The sequence below is a fragment of the Amblyomma americanum genome, chromosome 11, assembly GCF_052857255.1.
Source record: "Amblyomma americanum isolate KBUSLIRL-KWMA chromosome 11, ASM5285725v1, whole genome shotgun sequence".
In the NCBI taxonomy this organism is placed as follows: domain Eukaryota; kingdom Metazoa; phylum Arthropoda; class Arachnida; order Ixodida; family Ixodidae; genus Amblyomma; species Amblyomma americanum.
Window position 1 is genome coordinate 50,263,920 of NC_135507.1, and position 19,448 is coordinate 50,283,367.

The 19,448-nt window shown below is 47.6% G+C and overlaps 1 protein-coding gene across 1 annotated transcript; it reads left to right on the forward strand.

The window, feature by feature from the left end:
- The first annotated feature begins 1,933 nt into the window (after positions 1-1,933).
- On the forward strand, positions 1,934-18,747 carry LOC144109596 (uncharacterized). Its single transcript, XM_077642414.1, has 7 exons — positions 1,934-1,972; positions 2,593-2,616; positions 4,790-4,821; positions 8,390-8,475; positions 9,705-10,063; positions 15,148-15,585; positions 18,150-18,747. The coding sequence occupies exons 1-7, from the start codon at positions 1,934-1,936 to the stop codon at positions 18,474-18,476; spliced, it is 1,305 nt and encodes a 434-aa protein (XP_077498540.1). The 3' UTR covers positions 18,477-18,747.
- The last annotated feature ends 701 nt before the right edge of the window (positions 18,748-19,448 follow it).

The following is a 19,448-nucleotide window of genomic DNA, read 5'->3' on the forward strand; positions in this document are numbered from 1 at the left end:
GAAGACATTTAAGACCTGCAGTGTGAAAGAACAGTTGATAATTAGGCCTGTTTTGTACCTGTGCATGTACTCGTTATTAACTAAGTTCGGTGTTGCTGAATCAATAGCGTCATCTTTATACTTGAAGTCGTTACTGGAATGAAGGTTAAATTATCGTCCCAGTATATTTCGTTTTATGTCTACACAGAAGCTAGTGTACACCGGCTGCAGTGGTTTGCAGCAATATACACTATGCTTAGATGGTTATAGTGCCATATGTTTTGTTTGTGCTTGTGCAGGCTCTGCAGTGCGATGTCAGCGCAAGAACCCTAGAGGATTGAGATTAATCGTGTAATCTGTTTACTAGTGGATTGCTGGCGTCCCCCGCATTGGGAACCACGAATTGCGCCATCGAGGCACGGCTTGATAAGGGAATGTTGATGCCCAGTGACGCCAGCAGTCTTTCGCATGTTTCCAACTTTTTTTGTAATAAATGAAGACGAAAGAACCGAAATAAATTTCGGACAAGACCGGGTTTACTTATTACGCCTGTGTGCCAGAACGGCTAACTGGGCAAGTTGGTACGGATTCATTGCTACGGAACAGCGCGCAACTACGACAGACAAGGAAAGTGAGGACACAACAAAGGCTGTGCAGAGCGATGTCGGCGTAAGAACCCTAGAGGATCGATATTAATCGTGTAGTCAATCCACCGCCCCCTGCGTTGAGAAACACGAATGGCACCATCGAGACACTGCTTGTTGGGGGAATGTGCATGAGCGCGGGAGACTGCATCAGTGTGTGTGTGTGCGTGTGCGTGCGTGCGTGCGTGCGCGCGCGCGCGAATCTGTGTGAATATCGTTTGGATTTCCGATTTTTTTTTTATGTGCGACTTTTTATTAAAACGAATTCAATTCACCAAACCAGATTCCGTTGAAGTGAGAGACCAAAACGCATTGAATTATACTACGGAGCCATGCGCAATTTGAGACGTTAAACCTAAGCCACTACCGAAGTCCGTAGGGGCGTCGAGCCCCGTCGCATCACGTCCGTGTGCTACATCGTGTTCTGGATAATCAACCGTCATCGTCGAGCTACCCGTCTCGAAAAAATGACGCTTATGCACCACATTGCCTGACCCGCTGGATGCCTTTTATATAGAGCGGTAGCAACTTTTGCGTTTACGCAAAAGTCGCTCACCATTTTTTGCATAATTGGACCTTGGTTTAACCTTGAGAAGCACAGCATGGCAACATATTGATATTAACAGATTGGCCTTGAGGGATTTGGACCCAAATTAATATGCAACCATATCTGATCGTGCCCAACATGATGGCGACCTCGAAACTTGGCCCAGGTCATTGAAAAAATTTGGACCAGGTAGCCCTCGAAATTTGACCTTGGCCGATTTGGACCTCAATCGATTACCATTCATAATTGGACGTGGCTGACACGATGGCGACCTCCAAATTTTGCCTGGGTATCGCAAAAAGTTTGCCCGGGCCACCCTCTAAATTTAACGTTGGCCGATTTTAACCAAATTCGATATCCAACCAAAACTGAGCGTGCTAGACACGACGTCGACTTCTAAATTTGGCCCGGGCCATTGCCAAAATGATATCGCTTGACCTTTGGTTGTAAGCGGGGTTAAACCCCGCCTAACATTTTTTTTCCGTCGTCCTTTGTTGTGTTGTTAGGCTTCAAGGAAGCAGCTTCCCCTCCAGAGAGTTGTTGTCCTCTGTTGGAGTCAGAGAGTCTGCAGCAATTGAACGCCTTTACCCACTATCATCATCAGCGCTTGCCAGCGCCACGCCTAGCAATTTACGTGAGAGCGCGCGTGCCTTGAACACTAGAAGAAGAAGATTCCTATCGCCTGCTTGCTGTCGCCGATGCTCCAAGCTGCGGTCTTCTAAAAGCGGCTGGTTCGTGAAGCTGCACCTGCCACTGCTTCATCATGCATCCTCCGACATTTCGGAAAAAGATTGAGCGCCAGGTGAGTTTTCCTGGTTGCGAATCGGTGTGAGACTATTTTTCATGCAGCGGAACGCGAAACCCTAAAGAAACTTGGCAGACAGGAATTCCCCCTATGCGCTGTTGGAGCGCAGTATCCTTTTATCCATCATCATCAGCCTGAGGGGCCGCCGCGGGGGCTCAGTGGTTATGGCGTTCGGCTGCTGACCCGAAAGACGCGGGTTCGATCCCGGCCGCGGCGGTCAAATTTCGATGGAGGAGAAATTCTAGAGGTCCGTGTACTGTGCGATGTCAGTGCACCTTTAAGAACCCCAGGTGGTCGAACTTCCCGGAGCCCTTCACTACGGCGTCCCTCATAGTCTGAGTCGCTTCGGGACGTTAACCCCAGTATGACGTTAACCCAACTGGCTCCAGCATGACCTAGAACAACCGACAATGACATTGCAGGCCAATGGGCACAGCCATGTAAAGCACGTTAGGCTGCTGAAGCCGATTCGTTCGTTAACCCACGAAACGTATTTCTAGCTCGCGATTAATATGAGGATTAAAAACAGCGCTCGCCTCCCGGGGCTTGTGCGGCAGCCACGGAGGATCCATTACCTCATTCCCACGCCTCAATGCCTTTATCTATTTCTGTTGCAGACCAAGAAGATTAAGTCGGCACATGTAAGGAAAACCCATATTTTGCGCGCATATACGAGCCAGAGTCGGTAGGTTATGTGAGGCCGGATTGCAGGTTGAGCTAGATTGGACACATTGTTATCTAAAAAATAAACCGGCCGAAAAAAAAAGAAGACAGAGAGAAACGATTTCAGAAACGACCCTATAGGAACCCCTGCCATATATTATTTCTGTCTGTACCACTTTTTTTCGACTTGTTGCTTTTAGATATAAAGTGGCCCCAATAAGCCCAACCTGCAACCCCAGAAAAAGTCTCACACAGCAGACTGTCTCGTAAGCAATGCACATCCAGTTTTTATCTTCACTGTCTGCCGTCACCTTCAGTTTAGTTCACAGGCTCTTAATGCAGTCATCTTACAACTAATTACTTTATTTGAACCGATATCTCTATAGTCTTATTCACGGTGCGGTAAAAAAGAATTCGAAGTTATCTACTCTAAAACGAACGATTATAGTCGAGCCGTTGTAAGGACGCACGCAGCAAAGTTCATGAACAATAATATCTGAGCTTCAAATGTTTCACTCTACACAGCCTAATAGGATAAGTTAAACAATTTACGCGAGAATTAAAAATTTCTTGCATGTATTACGCTAATAGTAGTTGCCTTTCATACGCTCTTTCCGAAATCTGCAATCGCTTTTTCGCCTGCCCATTGTTAGAGACGGGAAGGCTCAAACTGCTATTGACCGCATTCCTTGCTCCTTTCACCACGAGCACCACATTTTGATGTTTGTTTTGTGCTTTCAGCTCTAAGGGCGACAAAGTCTTCAGATACATTCATAATCAAGCAATTAACGCCGAATGCATTGTCATTAGCACATATACTTATGAGCTCGCGAATTCATGTTTCCGCCATAGTAATGCTCTGGTCATATCCTCTGGCCTGAATTCACCTGTATGTATCAGCAGCGAGAACAAAAACAGGAAGAAGAAGAAGAAGAAGAAGATAGTACAGTACATATGGATCGGAACCAGCTAGCCCGGCAGATGGTGTTATTCAACTGAATTCATTATCCTAGGGTTGATTACCCTAACGTGGATTACTGTAGGTTTTACATCTATCATACCCAGCAATTCTGGACAAAAGCAATTTTGTTTATGAACGCATTTTTTTCATATAATGTAAGAAAGATTCGCTACATATCAGAATGGACCGCCACGTTCAATATTTCCTGAAAACAATATTTACAATTTTCCAATTTTCAACATGTTTGTCCGAGAAGTTACACTTGTTCCACCACTTCTGGTAAATGCAGATACAAAATTTTACAATAAATACTACACCACGTAAAAATTGAGTGAATGTTTCTCAGAATGTCAGCTGCGTAGACTCCGTTAAGCGTTCCCTTTGGCGCGCTTCCTTCCAGCAGAACCGTCCCCTGAAGTCGCGAACCGGGACCTCGTCGGTCGCCTCTCCCGGCGTCGCCAGCAGCGCACGCTCGCCTCTCTCGCTCTCACCGTCGGGGATTCCATCGCCACTGTCGCAAGTCCAGTCCGGTCCGGCGTCACCCGAATCCAGGCAAGGCCTCCAGTGTTGTTTCTTGCTACGTTGCTTTTATGCAGAGGAGGAGGTAAAAACATTTATTAAGAGCATAAATACTTGGTGGGCCCAGTAGGAGAACCCATGGGTCGCCATCATAATCCGGCCCCTCTCAAGCAACGATTTCTGGTCGAGGGGACTGCGGCTATGAAGGGTTGCCTCCCGGCGCTCATATGTCGGATCGGCATTGAAAAAATGAAAATTGGTTTTAGGGGAAAGCAAATGGCGCAGTATCTGTCTCACATATCGGCGGACACCTGAATCGCGCCGTAAGGGAAGGGATAAAGGACGGATTGAAAGAGGGAAAGGAAGAAAGAGGTGCCGCAGTGGAGGGTTCCGGAATAATTTCGACCACTTGGGGATCTTTAACGTGAACTGATATCGCACAGCACACGGGCGCCTTTGCGTTTCGCTTTCATCGAAACGCTGCCGCCGCAGGATTGCTGTCCAAGTCCGGGTTTTTGAAGAGAAAGTATCACTACGCTATAGGTAAAGCCGATTTCGCCTTGCGTTGCCGGATGACCAATTGAGCCAGAGGTCAAGTGGCTATAGGCCTTACCAAATGTGGTCCACCACAGTGTCGCACAACTTGACATTTGACCTTTTGACCCTGGCAGGTGGCAGTTAAATTAATGGTTCATGCCGAGAGGTTGGTCACTCAATGAAAGCAGAGGCCTATTCTACCGCCCTCTACCGGCGAATGGAAAGGTCAAAGGTCAAGTTGTGCGACAACTTGACCGCCCTTCGGTAGAGGGCGGTAGAATAGGCCGCTGGTTTCATTGAGTGACCAACCTCTCGGCATGAACCATTAATTTAACTGCCACTTGCCAGGGTGGCGCGTGGCGGGTAGCAGTTAAATTAATGGTTCATCGCGAGAAGTTGGTCACTCAATGAACGCAGCGGCCTATTCTACAACCATCAATCGCACTGCCGCCTGCCAGGGTGGCAGGGTGGGCGTGGTGCCTATCCAGTCCAGTGTGCGTAACGCACTCAACGCTACAGACGCCAAGCCCCGTCAACTTGCCCAATTCAGCACAGCTTTCGCTGTCTAACCGGGTTCAGCAGTTAATTTTTTAATATTCTCAAACTTTATGAAATAGTGTGCCAACTGCTCCACAGAAGGGGCAAGACGAGTCGCATGTGTCTGGATGCCACTTACTCATTAATAAAAGATTGACAAGATAGAGTATTAGCTTGCAGTCGCCTGTTTATGTGCTCTTCAAATTTGCTAAGTGTTTTGTGAGGAAGACGTTATGATCTTTTAATACTCCGTAATTTTTGCGCAGCTTAGTTAGTGTGATGGGTTGTTAATGGTGTCAGAAAGAGGCTGCGTGCCAGATGCTCGAAGGAGGAGAGCTCGAGCAGCTGTGTTGGCCGCCTCATTGCCCGTCGTTGACAGATTCCCTGGAGTCCAGAAGATCTAGACATTCGAGGGATTAGACGTTTCCAAATTTTTCCAATACGGAGCGCCCGCGTGACCCTTGATGTAATTACGTACCGCTGCTGGTCACTTTGACATAATCGTTGCCTCGCTATTCTTGGATATCGCTGTAGCGAAGTCGACCGCTGATAACGTCTTAGGCACAAAACCTTGTAACTGATTAGAGGCGTGCAATGCACGACCGGGTCTATTTGCATGCCTTCTACGCGGCGGCCTCCAATAGCGTAGCCTTGCGCTGTAGGTTGAAACTAAGCTTTAAGATCTCAAGGTGAACGCCAATTCTGCCGTGCAACTTGTTTATACATGTGATAATGGTTTCTGTTTTGTCTGGAGTTAGCTTTGATTTTGGCTTCATTAAAGGTACTGGCAACTGATCAAAACCTTTCGCGAAATTGTGGTCGAAATTGGAATTGAAATTTATTGAAATTGAGACAAAATACAATTGTCTAGGTGAAGAAGGATAAAGGTTTCACATGAGGTCACCTGACTAGGCCATAAACACCCTGAATTCGTACAGCACAACGTGGACATGAAAGGCATTTCAACAGAATTCTTCAAGACTGTCGTAAGGTATCACATACAGCAAAAAAAAAATGCTTTGCCTCGTAGTTAAGGAATCGAGCACTGTACATGTCCGACATTCTGGAACAAACATGTTGAAAATTGGAAAATTGTATGATACTGTTATGGAACTATTGAAGGTAATCGACCATTTCTTCCGACATGCAGCAAAATCTTTCTTTTAAAGTGTTTCCAGCGATCGCATCGAACAGTTAAGACTGCCATAGCAAACTAATGGGGAACACTTTTGACCATAGCAAAAACGTTAATACAAAAGAATGCAATACTGCCATCGGGTGATCTGCGAATATATTGATTCTGCATCGTACTTTTTTTAGTTCAGTGTTCGTCATATTTCATTACCGTTTACGCCATCTCGAGTGCGCCCTTCGATGAAAAGCAGTTGTCTCTTTGAATAACCAGTGAAGTGCTCTGAGCTTTGGTTTTGGGGATGACGCCACAGTGTTTTCCATGTCTTAGCTCAAGTGGTAGCCGCGGTTTAATAAAACAGTGCCTTAACCGCCATAGGTTTGAAAACTCCAATGGGCGCTACGCTATTATAAAACCGCCCAACTGCTGTCTGGCGGCACTGATCGAAAAATTGAACACCTCGGACTCTGTGGTTTCTGTTGGGCGCATGAAAACTCGATCCTCAAGGTTCCTCTTCTCTGTGCGCAAGGTTCTCTTGTAAGAGGCCTGGCCGCATGAATTCGTCATAAGTACTGCGGGGAGGCTGTCTACGTCAACGTGTCAAGCTCAACGCGACCTCTTCGCTAATTTAATGATGTTGTGTCTTATGGTGGAAAGCCTCCGCGCTAATAGCGAGTTGGCTCTCGTAATTAGGCATCTCATGGTATGGCCGCGTGTTAGCATCGAAAATAACTAAATAAAACAGAAACGTTGACACAGAATTACGTTTTAGTGCTTTCACATGCATGACCACCTGGCATTGTCGCACGCAATAACACCCGGTCATGCTGAGAGTCATCGTTCTGAGCAGACGTTGCTGAAATTGTTTTTTTTGCGATGAAATACATATTTGCGTTAATAACAGTATTCATGCTTCTCTGCCACAGACGGCTGGACCACGAAGTGCTGTTTTCTATTCTTACTGCCTGACAATATCCCATGGGAACAGTTGCTTGAAAATCTCACCGGGAACATGCAGGAAAAGAATACATACGTACAGGAATATACACGGAACATACAGAATTGGGTGGGGTCTGCCGGAAAATGCGAAGTTTAAAAGTTTTAAATGTAACGAAACAAAAAGTTTTAAATGTAACGAAACAAAAAGCGACTACGTTCGCTAAGGAATATATGAAAAACATCTTCACAGGTACAAAAAAAAAAACGTTCTAAGCTTACAGATTCTTTCAGGACAGCTCCATCGAAATTTTGAAATTTTGTTGCTAGTAAAATTCCAGTCTACGGTAATTTATGGCTGTTTCTGGCGGCTTGGTGGTCGCTAACAAAACTCGCGGAAACAAATGGACCTTTAAAGATAAACGACCTAGACAACCATGTAACCTGAGGTAGTTCTGCGCGCTAGGTCTCAAACGCTCCGCGTCACCTTGGCGACTACGGGGATTCAGCATGCTACAAAAAGTGGCACATTCTCGTGAAGTGCCAACGAAGCATTCTTTCGGTTCATCGCCTTCGAATAGACGTGAGGTACAACAGTCATGCAATGCTATTGTAATAAGGGAGTAATTACTCATTGACATTCACCCGAGCGTAGCCACACGGCTAAAAAGGAAAGCTTCTCAGAAACTTGGTGGTCCTGGGTTCGAACGCCGGACCAAAACGAATCTTTAACTACGAAGTTTCTGAGAACGCTGTATCCGTTGTAGCCGTATGCCTGCGCTCGAGTGGATGTCAGTGAGTATAATTACTCCCTTGTCACAAATCTACTCCAGCTTGGGGTACGTATTTCCTTAAACATTTGATAATGCTATTGTGTGGCGCCGCCGAAGCCCTCTCCCCGTAAGGTCGCCTACTATCCTTCACACACTCCATCACGTGTACCACGCCGACGACGTGATCTCCGTTAGTGTGGTGCTGCCATCTGTTGCCCTAAAAGAACAGGAATGGGCAAGGAAGATCGCCGCAGTGGCGGTTGAGGCTATGGCCATGTTCTGAGCAAAGTGCGGCCTGCCAGGCTGGGTTGTCCGCACCGTGAGGTGAATAAGCATCGCGCGCGCTTTCTGCACAGACCGGATGCGGCCTCCAATCAGGAACACAGCTTGGCGTCCCCGACAGCAGCCACAGGCCAGGAGGAAGCACCGACCGATAAACCAGGTAAGCATTCCGGCTTTCACGGCCAGATGAACTGAGAGTGTGGTTCAGCGTTCGACCGAAATTCCCCTGTCAAAGCTTTCCTTGATTAAACAGAAAAGCCGTGCACTCATTGATCATGACAGTCATAGAAATATAGATGGGCGGGCGTTTTCTGTTCACAGTCGTGAGCATCATTGTGAATAAGAAACCCCGCAGTGGTTTCGATGTGTCATTGTTGAATTTCACTATATGCGGTAGCGAATTTAGGGAGGGTGTGGCCACCATTCTCCAAGGGCGAAAAAAAGAAGCACAGCGGTCACTTTATTTTTTGCAGACGACATTTCTGAAATGCCTTGGGCAAATAGCCCCCCCCCCCCCCTCTCCCAACTATTACCACCAAAAGTCCCCCGTAAGTTCGTCCTTCCACGCTTCACTAGAAAGCATTTCGAGCACAGTGCGCGCATGATAAGAGTTTTGCACAAGGGACCTACGGCATCAGCGACGAAATTGCTATGCGTGATGCTGCTCTGTCGCGTAAAGTTTAACGAAAACTTCAGGGACGAGGCTTGCTTAGTCCTTCTATTAAGGTGAGGAAAGGTCGAAGACAGTGGCGGGCGCGGTTCTCTCGACACGACAGCGCTGCCCAGGCAGCTGTGTGTGTGTCGTGGGGTGGGGGGGGGGGGGTGTTCCCTATACGAAAGCTGTGGGTGGCCTTTCTAGTATTCAACCAAGTTAGCGGCTTCGCCTAGTTGGCACGTCTTTAAGAGTAACGAATACAGTGCATAACACAGGACGGCCAGCGCTCTAGATCTAGAATACAAGAATTTATGGGTTTTATGGGGGCTTAACGTCCCAAAGTGACTCAGGCTATGAGAGGCGCCGCAGTCAAGGGCTCCTGAAAATTTCGACCACCTGGTTTTTTAAACTTCCACTGACATCGCTCAGTACACGGGCCTTAAGAATTTCGCCTCCGTCGAAATTTGACCACGGCAGCCGGGATGGAACCCACATCCTGCGGGTCAGCAGCCGAGCGCCATAACCACTGAGCCACCGCAGCGGCCCAGCTGTGGTGGTATGACCACGTGATCATATGACTTCGACCGCTGGATTCGTGACCTTGACCTTGACATTTGATTTGAGACAGTGGAGACCACGCCTAACAGAGCTTTCGCTCGTATAACCAAGTTGAAGCCACGTTGAACCTCGGCCATTTTTCGACCGGCCATGCGCCATCCATTCTCTTTGCGCAGCCACCCCGGTGCGCCGAAAGGCTCCGCCGGCGCACCCTGGCGGCCTGAGCTCGCAGGAATGGCGCAGGCGTGTCATCATCTTCTCCGCCCTGGGCTTCGTGGTTGCCGTAGCCGTCTTGGCGCTCTTGCTGCTCGGCCGGTTTGTGCCCGAGGAGTGGATCCGAGGCACCACTTGCCAGACGCAAGTCTGCGACGAGATGAACGCCATGCTGGTCGAGGCAAGGGACGCCGATGTCAACCCGTGCGACAATTTCTACCGGCACGTGTGCGGTCGGTGGCCGGCCAAGCACAACGGGCTAACTGTGTTCGCCGAGAACGTCAACGCTTTGTTCGAGAACCTCAACGCTTTCCTGGCCCAGGTGCGAGAAGACAGCACCCAAACAGTTGGAGCGCTGTATACTTAACGTGATTTTAGTTTCATGCTCAGCTGTGTACTTGTGAGAGGAATTTGGAAGGAAGAATGTCAAAACGGAATGAATGTGCCTGGGGTTACCCCACGAGGCTTCGCATCCGACGTTCTTTCTGCGGCGTGTACGTTCAAGGTCATCTTTCACGGTGAGGGTTATTTTACAGCCCCCCCCCCCCCCCCCCGCGCCCAGCTCAGCCGTGCTTCAGTGTAATCCGTTGACATAGCTGGCATAACAGCAGATCCATCACGAAAATAAAACAAAAAAAAGCACATGGTAAAGATGGAACTGTGGAGAGGAATACGGTTGGAGAAAGACTTCGTGCGACGCGAAAACTTTAATGCGCTTAACTTAGACTTAACATTTATTCAGGAATGAGGCTGAAGCATAAATAACAATTGCCACTCCAACCAGCAGCGTTGACGTGCAAGAGGCTCAATGCAGGCGTAATGATGAATGAAGAGGGTCAAGAGAGGGGCTAGGAGGAATTCGGTGCTGCACTACTTGCCGTAAATATAGAAAAGTTTGAAAGAAACGTACTGCCGGAGGAGAAGCGCCCAAAGAGATCTTTCTGACCACTTCTGGAAAAAGAAAACAAGCAACGGTGTGAGGTAGAGAGAAATTGTTTATGAGATAGAGTGTAGGGGATGGCGATGGGAGTGAGGATACGTTGGCCGAGGCGCGAGTGTTCTCGGCCGTGATGGACTCTGGCGTGACGTGGTCACGATGACCATAAGAATGCTGGCAGTTGTGAAGACAGAATATCTTGCTGCTATCTTTTTTAACCTTTTCGCTGAGAGACAAACTCTAGAGTATAAACTTCGTTTTCACTTTTAACGCTGCGTCTGCTTCTGCGGCAGGTTGACGTGGGCACCCAAGAGGGGCCGACGGAGAAGGCGGCGCGCTTTTACCAGACGTGCACGGCCATAGTGGTCGACGGACAGGATCAACTAGAAGCGTTCCAGCGTGTCTTTCAAGACGCTGGCATCCACTGGCCTCACCTTGAAGTTTCCGGAAATCGGACTAAGGCCAATGACGCCTTTGTCGTTGCCGCACAGGTCTACGCCTCCTTCAGCTTCGGCTCGCTGCTCGAAGTTCGCAGCCGTAGTCTGCAGACAGGCCAGGTATCGCTACGGAATCACGCTGCGTGTCCGTGATTAACAGTGCCCCATGGTGGTATGTTGTGGTAGCAATATTCACAGGATCGTCCGCGTTGTGACGACAAAGCCTCGTGAAGGACGCATGTAGGGGTGGTATATTGTGGTAGAAATATTCACAGGATCGTCCGCGTTGTGACGACAAAGCCTCGTGAAGGACGCATGTAGGGGTGGTATATTGTGGTAGAAATATTCGCAGGATCGTCCGCGTTGTGACGACAAAGCCTCGTGAAGGACGCATGTAGGGGTGGAATATTGTGGTAGAAATATTCACAGGATCGTCCGCGTTGTGACGACAAAGCCTCGTGAAGGACGCATGTAGGGGTGGTATATTGTGGTAGAAATATTCGCAGGATCGTCCGCGTTGTGACGACAAAGCCTCGTGAAGGACGCATGTAGGGGTGGTATATTGTGATAGAAATATTCACAGGATCGTCCGCGTTGTGACGACAAAGCCTCGAGAAGGACGCATGCAGGGGTGGTATATTGTGATAGAAATATTCACAGGATCGTCCGCGTTGTGACGACAAAGCGTCGTGAAGGACGCATGTAGGGGTGGTATATTGTGACAGAAATATTCACAGGATCGTCCGCGTTGTGACGACAAAGCCTCGTGAAGGACGCATGTAGGGGTGTTACAATGCACCTTCAATGTATTCTCGAGAATTTTATGATAACGTGCATCGAGTCTGTACAGGAGGAGCGCGATGTTGGCTTAATTGGGCAAATAGATGATTAAAATTTATGGTTAAAGTGTATCCCCACAGCCATTACAACACACTTGAGATGCAAGGACAGAGAGCTAGGAAAGGGTGGAGCATGACGTTGTTGTTTTTCCAAGTGACTAGTAGCTTTCTTCACTATTCAATGAGACAGTGTTAAGAACCTTGTGTAACTGAAACTCTGGCGTCGTCTTCAGCGTGGCTGACCGTGCGCGAAAAATCTGTGACAAATCCCCAGAGAAGCAACCTAGGAAGCAGATGGGCCACATAACTCACTTCGAACGTTTTGACACTATCACAACCTGCCCTCTGGATTGTAAGCCAACTGCGCGCCTTGGCAGGTGGCAGTCAAATTTCATTGCATTTCATTTTTTCATTTATTTCCTGGAAAGGTTTATGCTGATTTGCAGGCAAAAAGCTGTTCTAGACAGCTTGACAGGGGCCATAAAACGACCAACAAGGCAGTAGGCCATGAATCCTGCAGGACAATTAATGTAAAATGCTATATACACACTAGATGATACTAAACATTTGACGAACTCTGTTCCCAAATCGAGTTATTGATCAATTCGCTCTCACCCTACGATAAGCTGGCCGTGCCGGTTAGCTCACTTAGCAGAGCGACTGCTCCGGTGAAGCGGTGGTCCCGGGTTCGAGCCCCGTACCAGGACGAATTTTTCGTTGACTGCGAAGTTTCTGAGAAAGCTGTGTATAGCTTTCCTTTGTAGCCGTATAGCGGCGCTTGGGGGGATGGCAATGAGTAATTACTCCCTTATTACAAGGTTACTCCGCCCTGGGGGATTCCCCTAAACAGTTGACCATACACTAGATGATTAAAATTAATGACTGGCCGCGAGTGGTTGCTTAGGAAGAGCAACCTGTGTCTCACGAGCCATACTCTGACAACACCTGCCTTCGCAGGACAGTGGCGCATTGCTTAACCGCTGCACCACAGCTCCAGGAGGGGCATGAGGACTCCTATCGTTCTGTTAATGTAGCGTCGAGAATGACTAATTCCGCCGATAGCTGATCAACTAGATTGAGATGAATTGCGATGACAATATTCTGGACTACACGAAGAGAAGGAGTGAAACTTTTTATCGGCGTCGCTAACCAACTTTGAGAGACATAAATAATGAGGAATGGTTGGACACGCACTGTCAATAGCAGTTGGAAGTTTCAAATGACATATTAGCTGTGGATGAACTATTTTCCCTTTGAACCCCTCTGACGTACGTGACACCTCTGGGCCCTGTATTCAGCCTGACCTCCTTCGTAGCTGATCATGGGTCGCGTACAGAAAATAGATGAATGTACACAAGTCGTGTGTAAGTGCTTTAATCTCCGGCTTCTTATATGGCGTCAGTTTCCAGTAGCTTGCCGCGTTCGCCTCTAGAAATTGTCTTCCTTGTTCACTTCCAGCGCAAGACGCCAATCTTCAACGCGTTCCGGGACATGAGGACATTTAATGGATATGGGCGTTGAACCGGCCTAACCAGCCCGGATCCTTGCTGCCCACATATTCTGCATATGCGCACTATTCCACCGTTCCTCTTGATATCTTCCGCGATAACGCGGTTTCGGGGCATTGTCCTCGTGAACTATGATTACATCTAGGTTCTTGAGGTCATGTGCACCATGCACCCTGAGAGCATGTAAACTATCAAGAGCTAGCAGGTATTCACAGTGGACCCCTTTAAGGAGAGGAGCGATGGACCGCTGCTTGAGACCCAGAGATTTAAAAGCTCCGTTTGATGATGGTGATTGCGAAATTTTAAGTAGGCACAAGGGCATCTGGTGGCAAAGAGCGCCATGGCACAAGGTGCTTTCGCCTTCTCAAGGTGCGGTCAAACACCCATTTTCCAAGGATTTCACCATAGAGAAGCCGAACAATTGGCCAGGGGAGAACTTGTAATCGTTGTATCACCGGTGGGTACCCACCGGCAATGGGGATCGAACCCCTCACCTCCCACATGCAAGGAGAATTCTCGAACGACTAGGCCACCACTCCAGAAGCTGTCGTTTGTTTAGGGCTTCATTGCAAACTACCGGCGCAGGCAGACCGCATCTTAACATGAATGGGGAAGGAGTTAGCACATCTTGTTCATTATTACTGGACGGGAAGAAATTGACTGAACTTAAATTTACAACTTCAGTTTTAGGTTTTAAAGTGCCCAGCTGTTGCAGATCAAAATAACAATTTCCAGTCATTTCCGGGCCACCGCGGCGGGTATGCACACCGAGACGATTCTGAATAAATGCCTGATGTGAGCCATCGTTCATGTTACTCATTTTGATGTTACCAATTGTCAGTGGGTAGCGACAAGTAATGAACCCTTCAAATTCTACTTGAACCCCATTAAACATACATTATTTCTGTGGCTATACACGCATAACCCCCTTTACTCCTTGACGATATTTCAACTACACTACTTTCAGCAAATTTGAGTTTCATGCCGTATTATTTCTATCCACTGTCACAGATACTCATTTCATTTACTGGTAAAACACTATACAATGCATATATAACATGAAAAATAGCGGGACATTTAGCATGGATAAGTGTGGAATATCGTGTAGTAGCACTATTTATGGTGAGCACTTAAGCTCCCTACGTGCTAAAGGCATTTGACCCAAAGGCCTTTACCCGGAATACATGTAGTGTGAACGCTTCCATCCTAAAGGTCTTTTCCGCAAATAATTTACCTTAAAGTAATTTGACCTTAAGGCCTTTGCCCTTAAGGCATGTACTATCGGGGACAAAAGTTTGCGGCACGCGAGTTCTTGGAAGAATTTTATTCTAGCTCCACCTCGCTACTCAGTCGCCCTGATATTTATGAAAGATATTAAAGGTGTAATTGATTTTTCCTTTGGTAGCAATACCAGGCGACTGGGTAGCCAAGTGGAGCTAGAATAAACGATTTTTTAAGAACTCGCGTCCTGCAAACTTTTGTCCCCTATAGTACATTGAAGGCCTTCACCAAGGTGAAGGCCTGTCAGGCGTACTCACCAGAATGCCCACGGCCCGGTTGAGCAGGTGTGCCGCCTTCCACAAAACAGGCTTGACGGACGCACATACCTATGACCCAAATCAGAAAATGGGCGTAATAGTGCTTTCAAAAAAGCATTCACCTGTTGTCTTTCCTCCACTTGGCAGAGGTACCTGCACTTTCAGCCGGACATATGCCTCGAGATATGGCTGCCGGGAAGGGCCCTGTTCAAGAACGATTCCGACGACGCCCACTCCTACCGTGGCTACTACGAGCAAGCGCGCGCCCTCTACGGCGGTGCCCAGGCGTCCCAGACGCCCAATTTCGACGAGTTCCTGGAGATCGAGATCGCGGTGCTCGAGGAGCTGGACTTCCCACAACGCTACGCCGGCACGCTGACGCTCAACTCCACTGCCGAGCTGGCGCACATCGTCAGCCCGGACCGGCTGGCGAAGCTCGTGAAGTACTTCGCCACGGAGCACCAGCTTCCCAAGAAGCCCCGCGCCAGCGTCAGGGGAGAAAAGTACCTCGAGCGCTTCGCAAAGCTCGTCGACAAACTGGGCGACGCCAAGATCATCTTCTACCTCGGCTGGGTCTTCCTCCAGGTCCTTATGAACGGTTTATACGCTTTTGCCCGTGCTTACAAAGGGCCTCTCATTGACAATGGCTGCCTCGCGTTTGTGCTTCGAACGGCTCTTCCAGAGCATGTATGTATGCCAGGAAAATGTCACCTCAATTCTTGTTCAAATTCATCGGAATCTCGTTAACTACAAGTTTCGTTCTTCGAACGTCCGGTATATCTCAACTGACGTTTTAGTCATCATCCCATCGGTAGATTAAGGGTGCAATAAAGAGGATTCTGAGCTTGTCTTCTTACAGCGGGAAATTAATCTGCATGCTCCGAGCATTCCTAGAAACTTCGAATTACTAACCTGTGCGGTCTATTTCCCTAATTTAAATCGGATTAAACGTCCCGGCTCTCGCCTTTTCTTTTTTTTTTGTAACTGAACTCCCAGAGTAGGAGGAGTCTATACCAACGAGTGGAGGGCCTTTCAGCAAGTCCCGCGGCGGCTTCGCTTTCGCTTTTATTTCGTTTCATAGATTTCCGCGAACAAATAATTTCACTCGCAGAAAGGATAGCCTCAAGTTAGGCCCAGGGAAATAAAAATACGCGTGGACTCTTTGCTTTCACAGATCACTGCGCGTATTACTACGTCTCTATGCTGATGACCACGTGTCACTACTTCTAGTACTATCGGAGGTTCGCAAATCTGATTTCCTATATATATATTTTTTGTGCGATAACATTAGGAGCTCCATAGGGCCTAAACGCGTTGTCGGTCATAAAAATCTCCCATTGGCTAGAGGGAAGTGACTTCAGCATACCGGGACATTCCCATTGGCTAGATGGAAGTGACTTCACCATACCGGTTGATTCTCATTGGCTAGATGGAAGTGACATCGCTTGCGGCAAAGGCATCAACCGCTCCTAATGCAGTGTTTTCAAATCATACGCATTTCTGTTCGAGCTTTCTTTATCTTGGCAGCAAGATTCCGTAGCAGCTGGCTCATTTGCTTGAGTCTGCGCCTGTCTGCTAGTTTTTATTAGATATTCGCCTTTATCCCGCAAACTATGGGGAAAAGTGACGTCATTGGACATAATACGCGTCGACCTTATGACCCTTTGTTCAAACTGATGGGTGTGGTCGCTCATTGTCTTGGGACACACCAAACCCCTTATATATGACCATGACCCACCTCAACACACCTCACCCTACGACCATCGCCATCCATATAATGGCTCACCTTAAAGGAGTATAGACACCTAACTTTTCAGTGTGTGTTTTTTTCTTTGTTATGAGGCGTAAGGCATTATTATACATGGATTACTAGATGGTATCTAAATTTATAATCGAATTTTTTTCTTGTGCTCTTTCGCTTTCAACAGCCGGACGATAACTGTGACGTCACAGAGAGTCTAGAGGTCATGTGAGTCATGAAAAACTGCAATCTAATCTGTGCTTCTACATTTGTCTTGATTTCGGCTCTTGAGGAAGGCTGGATTCAGCACTGTATTTAGTTAAAACGATGAAGCAGTTAATATATCGCAGTTTTTCCTTTCCTGACGTGACATATAACCGCATAACGTCAACATATAACGTCACAACTATCGTTCGGGTGTTAAAATCGAAACAGCATGGCAGAAAATTTCGATTAAAAATAATATAGCGGTCGTAGGCAACTATCACATGGTGATTCATGCGTAGTAGTGTCTTCTGCATCATTGTAGAGAAGACAACATGCCACCAAATTAGGTGTCTGCCCCGCCGTGGTGACTCAGTGGTTATGGCGCTCGGCTACTGATCCGAAAGACGCGGGTTCGATCCCGGCCCTGGCGGTCAAATTTCGATGGAGGCCAAATTCCAAAGGCCCGTGTACTGTGCGATTTCAGTGCTCCTTAAAGAACCCCAGGTCGAAATTTCCGGAGACGTTCACTACGGTGTCCCTCATAGACCGAGTCGCCTTGGGACGTTAAACCCCCCTAATCCAAACCAAACATATCACCATGACCCACCTGAACACACCTCACCCCACGACCATAGCCATTCACATAATGAGTCCCCTTAAAAGCAGATGCTGGAACGTGCGTCAAATTACGTGAACGCTCCTTCAGCCTACTTGCCGCGGTGGCTCAGTGGTTAGGGCGCTCGACTACTGATCCGGAGTTCCCGGGTTCGAACCCCACCGCGGCGGCTGCGTTTTTGTGGAGGAAAAACGCTAAGGCGCCCGTGTGCTGTGCGATGTCAGTGCACGTTAAAGATCCCCAGGTGGTCGAAATTATTCCTGAGCCCTCCACTACGGCACCTCCTTCTTCCTTTCTTTCACTCCCTCCTTTATCCCTTCCCTTACGGCGCGGTTCAGGTGTCCAACGATATATGAGACAGATACTGCGCCATTTCTTTTCCCCCAAAACCAATTATTATCATTATTATTCAGCTTTTTCTCCTGTGCACTACGGCACCTCTTTCTTCTTTCACCCCCTCCTTTATCCCTTCCCTTACGGCGCGGTTCAGGTATCCGCCGATATATGAGACAGATACTGCGCCATTTCCTTTCCCCAAAAACCAATTAATTATTATTAATATTGCTTTTCTCCTGTCCTGCGCAGGCGGTGTGGCGTGCGCTGGACAAAAAGCTGAGCGCCCAGTGGTACCAGGTGTTCAGCGGGCTCGTCTCGCCAGCGGTGGTCCAGCAGTCGGAAGCGGACTGCCTCGAGCTCACCGAGGCGCTTTTCGGCTGGACGCTGTTCCACCGCTTTATGCAGATCAACCGCGGCGAGAGCCCCACCAAAATCGTGTCCATCATGATGGAGCACGTGGCGGAGAGGTTCCTCTTCGAGCTCAGGGCCAACACGTGGCTCGGGGAGACGGGCATCGTCGAGAAGAACTTCACGGCAAGGCTCGCCATTCGATACAGCTATCATCAGCCTAACTAGTCAGCCTAACTAGTATGTCCACTGCAGGATGTAAAACCCTCACCCATTAACTTGTAATCAACATGTAATCGACTTATACTTCATATACTTGTAATCAACTTGTAATCGAATAACTTGTAATCGACCATCGTATATTTCAGCACCCATTGATCACCGCCACAAAGTTTGGATCCCTCCATGTCGCACGAGATGTTTTCACGATTCATTCATACCCAGAACTTGTGTCAGCTGGAATCACCTTCCCCACGATATTGCTGAAATTACTGATACTGTTGCCTTTCGTAACGCTGTTACTAATTTTATATAAGTCTCTGCCTATATCTATGTTTTATTTTATTAGCTGCTGTTTAATTTTGTGGTTTGTTTTGTGTAATGCTGCCTTTTGCTAGTGTTGTTATTGATCTTAAATCAGTGGGTGCTGTAACTATATTCAAATTTTTAGCTGCTGTTTTTGTTTTTTGTACTTGTATGTTATTCCTACTCCCCTCTGTAACGCCTAACGGCCCTGAGGGTAAATAAATGAAATAAATAAATGAAACTGTGTCCTACGCCAGCTTCACAGTATCATCCGCCCACCCCATTCTCTGCCGCACCGTGGTGGGTGTGGTTTCTCTTGGAGTACCCTCCGATACCCCAAAAGACCATCGGCTACGTTCACTTCGCATTACCTACATTGTTCATATTTATATCCTTTTCTTTTAGGCTAGGATTTCCGTTGATTTTGTTCATTTTTTCCATTTCTTCTCTCCCCCACTCTGTTGTATTTACGTCTGTTAACGTTACCCTAATGTTTTTTAGACCGTAGCTCGCTGCTCTGTTCTCAGTTTAAAATGAAACTGATTTTTCTTAGCTTCCACCTTTCTTCTCCATAGGTGAGTATTTATGATTCAGATATAGCCGGTCGAAACTGCAGGGTGAAGCGGCAATTTCACCTCGGAGCAGGCGCTAATGGTGTCCACCTGTTGTCTTAAA

Bases quoted from the DNA above. Each gene is read 5' to 3' on its own strand.
- LOC144109596 (XM_077642414.1), top strand. From the start codon at position 1,934: ATGCATCCTCCGACATTTCGGAAAAAGATTGAGCGCCAG. The intron at 1,973-2,592 runs GTGAGTTTTCCT...TTTCTGTTGCAG, and splicing joins GGAAAAAGATTGAGCGCCAG to ACCAAGAAGATTAAGTCGGC. The intron at 4,822-8,389 runs GTTGGTCACTCA...CTTTCTGCACAG, and splicing joins TTAATGGTTCATGCCGAGAG to ACCGGATGCGGCCTCCAATC.